The 8,118-nt window shown below is 47.8% G+C and overlaps 1 protein-coding gene across 1 annotated transcript; it reads left to right on the top strand.

The window, feature by feature from the left end:
• Positions 1 to 283: 283 nt before the first annotated feature.
• On the top strand, positions 284 to 6,295 carry LOC135566177 (CCR4-NOT transcription complex subunit 2-like; the record flags this gene model as incomplete). The annotated part of the gene is made up of 2 exons (XM_065014009.1): positions 284 to 662; positions 6,175 to 6,295. Coding segments are annotated over exons 1-2 (241 nt in total), but the record flags the coding sequence as incomplete, so codon positions are not given.
• Positions 6,296 to 8,118: the final 1,823 nt, after the last annotated feature.

The following is an 8,118-nucleotide window of genomic DNA, read 5'->3' as shown; positions in this document are numbered from 1 at the left end:
GGGAGGTCTCTATGGTGAGACCTCACCTCCTCTCCTCAACCCACTGGTTCTCTATGGTGAGCCCTCCTCTCCTCAACCCACTGGTTCTCTATGGTGAGCCCTCCTCTCCTCAACCCACTGGTTCTCTATGGTGAGACCTCCTCTTCTCAACCCACTGGCTGGGAGGGCTCTCTATGGTGAGACCCCCTCCTCTCCTCAACCCACTGGCTGGGAGGGCTCTCTATGGTGAGACCCCCTCCTCTCCTCAACCCACTGGCTGGGAGGGCTCTCTATGGTGAGACCCCCTCCTCTCCTCAACCCACTGGCTGGGAGGGCTCTCTATGGTGAGACCCCCTCCTCTCCTCAACCCACTGGCTGGGAGGGCTCTCTATGGTGAGAGTGTGTCCCAGTCTGTGAGAAAATAAAACATGTTTACCTTTGCCTCTGGGTTGCTGGGATGCGATGATATTGATGGTTGTCTTCCGGAGAGATAAGATCTTCTCTGTCCCTGTATTTACCTGAGCTACAGCCTGTCCATCCTGTCCTCCTGTACTGCAGTTGGAATGGTCACCAAACCCTCCAACGAACAGTCCCAAGACTTCTCCATCCATAACGAGGACTTCCCTGCACTGCCTGGTCCCAACTACAAGGACCCCACGTCCAACAACGACGACAGCAAAACGGTGGGTCTTTCATCTCTAGGAGGAACTTAGACATTTGATATAAGGTCCGTTTGGTGGTGTTCCTGCTGAGTGGAGTTGATCATCGCCTGTGTGACTCATGTAGCTCAGCTCTGAGGCTTCGTCGATGGGTAGAGAGACCTGGAACTAAACTAGGACAAACTAACTTATTATTGATTCATGTTGCAGAGACATGTGTTCTAGTAGCAGGGGGTATGAGAGCTGCTGGGGAAGTCAACACGGTCACTGTCTGAAACAGCATCTAATGGATTGAGAGGAGACGGATGAGGGACATGTGTTCTAGTAGCAGGGGGTATGAGAGCTGCTGGGAAATCAACACGGTCACTGTCTGAAACAGCATCTAATGGATTGAGAGGGAGACGGATGAGGGACATGTGTTCTAGTAGCAGGGGGTATGAGAGCTGCTGGGGAAATCAACACGGTCACTGTCTGAAACAGCATCTAATGGATTGAGAGGGAGACGGATGAGGGACATGTGTTCTAGTAGCAGGGGGTATGAGAGCTGCTGGGGAAGTCAACACGGTCACTGTCTGAAACAGCATCTAATGGATTGAGAGGAGACGGATGAGGGACATGTGTTCTAGTAGCAGGGGTATGAGAGCTGCTGGGGAAATCAACACGGTCACTGTCTGAAACAGCATCTAATGGATTGAGAGGGAGACGGATGAGGGACATGTGTTCTAGTAGCAGGGGGTATGAGAGCTGCTGGGGAAATCAACACGGTCACTGTCTGAAACAGCATCTAATGGATTGAGAGGGAGACTGATGAGGGACATGTGTTCTAGTAGCAGGGGGTATGAGAGCTGCTGGGGAAATCAACACGGTCACTGTCTGAAACAGCATCTAATGGATTGAGAGGGAGACGGATGAGGGACATGTGTTCTAGTAGCAGGGGGTATGAGAGCTGCTGGGGAAATCAACACGGTCACGGTCTGAAACAGCATCTCTAATGGATTGAGAGGGAGACGGATGAGGGACATGTGTTCTAGTAGCAGGGGGTATGAGAGCTGCTGGGGAAATCAACACGGTCACTGTCTGAAACAGCATCTAATGGATTGAGAGGGAGACGGATGAGGGACATGTGTTCTAGTAGCAGGGGGTATGAGAGCTGCTGGGGAAATCAACACGGTCACTGTCTGAAACAGCATCTAATGGATTGAGAGGGAGACGGATGAGGGACATGTGTTCTAGTAGCAGGGGGTATGAGAGCTGCTGGGGAAGTCAACACGGTCACTGTCTGAAACAGCATCTAATGGATTGAGAGGGAGACGGATGAGGGACATGTGTTCTAGTAGCAGGGGGTATGAGAGCTGCTGGGGAAGTCAACACGGTCACTGTCTGAAACAGCATCTAATGGATTGAGAGGGAGACTGATGAGGGACATGTGTTCTAGTAGCAGGGGGTATGAGAGCTGCTGGGGAAGTCAACACGGTCACTGTCTGAAACAGCATCTAATGGATTGAGAGGGAGACGGATGAGGGACATGTGTTCTAGTAGCAGGGGTATAGAGAGCTGCTGGGGAAGTCAACACGGTCACTGTCTGAAACAGCATCTAATGGATTGAGAGGGAGACTGATGAGGGACATGTGTTCTAGTAGCAGGGGTATGAGAGCTGCTGGGGAAGTCAACACGGTCACTGTCTGAAACAGCATCTAATGGATTGAGAGGGAGACGGATGAGGGACATGTGTTCTAGTAGCAGGGGGTATGAGAGCTGCTGGGGAAGTCAACACGGTCACTGTCTGAAACAGCATCTAATGGATTGAGAGGGAGACGGATGAGGGACATGTGTTCTAGTAGCAGGGGGTATGAGAGCTGCTGGGGAAGTCAACACGGTCACTGTCTGAAACAGCATCTCTAATGGATTGAGTGGGAGACGGATGAGGGACATGTGTTCTAGTAGCAGGGGGTATGAGAGCTGCTGGGGAAATCAACACGGTCACTGTCTGAAACAGCATCTAATGGATTGAGAGGGAGACGGATGAGGGACATGTGTTCTAGTAGCAGGGGGTATGAGAGCTGCTGGGGAAGTCAACACGGTCACTGTCTGAAACAGCATCTAATGGATTGAGAGGGAGACTGATGAGGGACATGTGTTCTAGTAGCAGGGGGTATGAGAGCTGCTGGGGAAGTCAACACGGTCACTGTCTGAAACAGCATCTCTAATGGATTGAGAGGGAGACGGATGAGGGACATGTGTTCTAGTAGCAGGGGGTATGAGAGCTGCTGGGGAAGTCAACACGGTCACTGTCTGAAACAGCATCTAATGGATTGAGAGGGAGACTGATGAGGGACATGTTCTAGTAGCAGGGGGTATGAGAGCTGCTGGGGAAATCAACACGGTCACTGTCTGAAACAGCATCTAATGGATTGAGAGGGAGACGGATGAGGGACATGTGTTCTAGTAGCAGGGGGTATGAGAGCTGCTGGGGAAGTCAACACGGTCACTGTCTGAAACAGCATCTAATGGATTGAGAGGGAGACGGATGAGGGACATGTGTTCTAGTAGCAGGGGGTATGAGAGCTGCTGGGGAAATCAACACGGTCACTGTCTGAAACAGCATCTAATGGATTGAGAGGGAGACGGATGAGGGACATGTGAGCTGCTGTTTACTATGGGCGTGGCTGTTGAAATCCATTGTAGGAGGGCTGTTTAACCTCTCTGGGATATGTGGGACGCTAGCGTCCCAAAAGCCAGGGGAAATGCAGAGCGTGAAAGTCAAATAAATTACTATAAAAATCTAACTTTCATTAAATCACACATGCAATATAGCAAATTAAATCTACCCTTGTTGTGAATCCAGCCATCATGTCAGATTTCAAAAAAGCTTTTCGGCGAAAGCAAACGATGTTATTATCTGAGGATGGCACCATAGTAAACAAAGAGAGAGAAGCATATTTCAACCCTGCAGGCGTGACACAAAACGCAGAAATAAACATGTAATTCATGCCTTACCTTTGATGAGCTTCTTCTGTTGGCACTCCAATATGTCCCATAAACATCACACATGGTCCTGTTGTTCGATTAATTCTGTCCATATATATCCAAAATGTCCATTTTTATTTGGCGCGTTTGATCCAGAAAAACACTGGTTCCAACTTGCTCAACGTGACTACAAAATATCTCAAAAGTTACCTGTAAACTTTGCCAAAACATTTCAAACTACTTTTGTAATACAACTTGAGGTATTTTTTTAACATAAATAATCGATTTAAACTGAAGCTAGCTTTCTGGTCACGCGCTCTATCTAACAGTACACTTCAAGTGACCCTTGTTCAAGATGGCCGTACTTCTTCAATACACAAAGGAATAACCTCAACCAATTTCTAAAGACTGTTGACATCCAGTGGAAGCGATAGGAACTGCATTGACAAGAGAGTGACCTCCACAACAAAAAATCTGAATGGTTTGTCCTCGGGGTTTCAGCCTGCTAAATAAGTTCTGTTATACTTACAGACATGATTCAAACAGTTTTAGAAACTTCAGAGTGTTTTCTATCCAGATCTACTAATAATATGCATATTGTATTTTCTGGGGATGAGTAGCAGGCAGTTGAATTTGGGCATTTCATCTGGACGTGAAAATACTGCCCCCTGGCACCCAGAAGTTAACGAAGCCAGTGTTAGTTTCCCTGTTTTTCTGTTCTGAAGTGTAGTTCTATTTATCCCACAGGAAGTAGTTCCAATTTAGTGAAGACCGTGTCAGTGACGTTATTAGACTGTATCTTTAGTGTTCTGAGGAGAACCAACCGCACAGGGAAAGATACTGGGACTCGAACAGGATTCTTCCTCCCTGTGTAGAATGTACTCTTTCACTATGCCTCTTCATCCCTCCCCGGAATCTACTCTGCTTCTCTTCCTGTCTCTCTCTGCTTCTCTTCCTGTCTCTCTCCAGAATCTACTCTGCTTCTCTTCCTGTCCCTCTCTCCAGAATCTACTCTGCTTCTCTTCCTGTCCCTCTCTCCAGAATCTACTCTGCTTCTCTTCCTGTTCCTCTCTCCAGAATCTACTCTGCTTCTCTTCCTGTTCCTCTCTCCAGAATCTACTCTGCTTCTCTACCTGTCCCTCTCTCCAGAATCTACTCTGCTTCTCTTCCTGTTCCTCTCTCCAGAATCTACTCTGCTTCTCTTCCTGTCTCTCTCTCCAGAATCTAAACCCTGCTTCTCTTCCTGTCTCTCTCTCCAGAATCTACTCTGCTTCTCTTCCTGTCTCTCTCTCCAGAATCTACTCTGCTTCTCTTCCTGTTCCTCTCTCCAGAATCTACTCTGCTTCTCTTCCTGTTCCTCTCTCCAGAATCTACTCTGCTTCTCTTCCTGTTCCTCTCTCCAGAATCTACTCTGCTTCTCTTCCTGTTCCTCTGTCCAGAATCTACTCTGCTTCTCTACCTGTCTCTCTCCACAATCTAAACCCCGCTTCTCTTCCTCTCTCTTTCTCCAGAATCTAAACCCTGCTTCTCTTCCTGTCTCTCCAGAATCTAAACCCTGCTTCTCTTCCTGTCTCTCTCCAGGAATCTAAACCAAGCTTCTCTTCTGTTCTCTCTCCAGAATCTACTCTGCTATCTTCCTTTCCTCTCTCCAGAATCTACTCTGCTTCTCTTCCTGTCTCTCTCTCCAGAATCTACTCTGCTTCTCTTCCTGTCTCTCTCTCCAGAATCTACTCTGCTTCTCTTCATGTCTCTCTCCAGAATCTACTCTGCTTCTCTTCCTGTTCCTCTCTCCAGAATCTACTCTGCTTCTCTACCTGTCCCTCTCTCCAGAATTTACTCTGCTTCTCTTCCTGTTCCTCTCTCCAGAATCTAAACCCTGCTTCTCTTACTGTCTCTCCAGAATCTAAACCCTGCTTCTCTTACTGTCTCTCTCCAGAATCTAAACCCTTCTTCTCTTACTGTCTCTCTCCAGAATCTAAACCCTGCTTCTCTTACTGTCTCTCTCCAGAATCTAAACCCTGCTTCTCTTACTGTCTCTCTCAGAATCTAAGCCCTGCTCCTCTTCCTGTCTCTCCAGAATCTAAGCCTGCTTCTCTTACTGTCTCTCTCCAGAATCTAAACCCTGCTTCTCTTACTGTCTCTCTCAGAATCTAAACCCTGCTTCTCTTACTGTCTCTCTCAGAATCTAAACCCTGCTTCTCTTCCTGTCTCTCTCAGAATCTAAACCCTGCTTCTCTTCTGTCTCTCTCAGAATCTAACCCCTGCTTCTCTTCCTGTCTCTCTCCAGAATCTAAACCCTGCTTCTCTTCCTGTCTCTCTCCCAGAATCTAAACCCTGCTTCTCTTCCTGTCTCTCTCCCAAGTCTAAACCTGCTTCTCTTACTGTCTCTCAGAATCTAAACCCTGCTTCTCTTACTGTCTCTCAGAATCTAAGCCTGCTTCTCTTACTGTCTCTCTCAGAATCTAAACCCTGCTTCTCTTACTGTCTCTCCAGAATCTAAACCCCTGCTCCCTCTTCCTGTCTCTCTCCAGAATCTAAACCTGCTTCTCTTCCTGTCACCCTCTTTCAGAATCTAAACTCTTCAGGTAAGACTTCCAGCAGCACAGATGGGCCCAAGTTCCCCGGGGACAAGAGCTCAACAGCCCAGAACAACAACCAGTTGAAGAAAGGCATACAGGTGTTACCGGACGGTGAGGCTCAATTCCTCTCTCTCTTCTTCACCCTGTCCTTCACTCTGTCCTTCACTCCATCAAACCTCAAGGACCTGACTAGGAGGACCTGGTATAGGTGATGACTAGGAAGACCTGGTGTAGGTGATGACTAGGAAGACCTGGTGTAGGTGATGACTAGGAAGACCTGGTGTAGGTGATGACTAGGAAGACCTGGTATAGGTGACTAGGAAGACCTGGTGTAGGTGACTAGGAAGACCTGGTGTAGATGATGACTAGGAAGACCTGGTATAGGTGACTAGGAAGACCTGGTATGTGATGACTAGGAAGACCTGGTATGATGACTAGGAACCTGACTAGGAGAGGGCTGGTATAGGTGATGACTAGGAGAGACCTGGTGTAGGTGATGACTAGGAGAGACCTGGTATAGGTGATGACTAGGAAGACCTGGTATAGGTGATGACTAGGAAGACCTGGTATAGGTGATGACTAGGAAGACCTGGTATAGTGATGACTAGGAAGACCTGGTATGGTGATGACTAGGAAGACCTGGTATAGGTGATGACTAGGAAGACCTGGTATAGGTGATGACTAGGAAGACCTGGTATAGGTGATGACTAGGAAGACCTGGTGTTGATGACTAGGAAGACCTAGTATAGGTGATGACTAGGAAGACCTGGTATATGACTAGGAAGACCTGATGATGACTAGGAAGACCTGGTATAGGTGATGACTAGGAAGACCTGGTATAGGTGATGACTAGGAAGACCTGGTATAGGTGATGACTAGGAAGACCTGGTGATGACTAGGGAAGACCTGGTGTGGTGACCTGGTGTTGGTGATGACTATGAAGACCTGGTATAGGTGATGACTAGGAAGACCTGGTATAGGTGATGACTAGGAAGACCTGGTGTAGGTGATGACTAGGAGAGACCTGATGACTAGGAAGACCTGGTATAGGTGATGACTAGGAAGACCTGGTATAGGTGACTGACCTGGTATAGGTGATGACTAGGAAGACCTGGTATAGGTGATGACTAGGAAGACCTGGTGTAGGTGATGACTAGGAAGACCTGGTGTAGGTGATGACTAGGACCTGGTATAGGTGATGACCCTGGTATAGTGATGACTAGGAAGACCTGGTATAGGTGATAGGAAGACCTGGTAGGATGACTAGGAAGACCTGGTATAGGTGATGACTAGGAGACCTGGTATAGGTGATGACTAGGAAGACCTGGTATAGGTGATGACTAGGAAGACCTGGTATAGGTGATGACTAGGAAGACCTGGTGTAGGTGATGACTAGGAAGACCTGGTATGATGACTGGAAGACTAGGAAGATGAAGGAAGACCTGGTGTAGGTGATGACTAGGAAGACCTGGTATAGGTGATGACTAGGAAGACCTGGTATAGGTGATGACTAGGAAGACCTGGTATAGGTGATGACTAGGAAGACCTGGTATAGGTGATGACTAGGAAGACCTGGTATAGGTGATGACTAGGAAGACCTGGTGTAGGTGATGACTAGGAAGACCTGGTATAGGTGATGACTAGGAAGGCCTAGTTATAGGTGATGACCTAGGAAGACCTGGTATAGGTGATGACTAGGAAGACCTGGTGTAGGTGATGACTAGGAAGACCTGGTATGAGGTGATGACTAGGAAGGCACTGGTATAGGTGATGACTAGGAAGACCTGAGTATAGGTGATGACTGAGGGAAGACCCTGGTGTAGGTGATGACTAGGAAGACCTGGTATAGGTGATGACTAGGAAGACCTGGTATAGGTGATGACTAGGAAGACCTACAAGAAAGGCATTGGACTGTAGTTGTTCACGTGACATTA

The sequence above is a fragment of the Oncorhynchus nerka genome, unplaced genomic scaffold (genome assembly GCF_034236695.1).
Source record: "Oncorhynchus nerka isolate Pitt River unplaced genomic scaffold, Oner_Uvic_2.0 unplaced_scaffold_6831, whole genome shotgun sequence".
NCBI lineage: Eukaryota > Metazoa > Chordata > Actinopteri > Salmoniformes > Salmonidae > Oncorhynchus > Oncorhynchus nerka.
The sequence above is the reverse complement of the archived record's forward strand: the minus strand, read 5'-3'. Positions and strand labels throughout refer to the sequence as shown.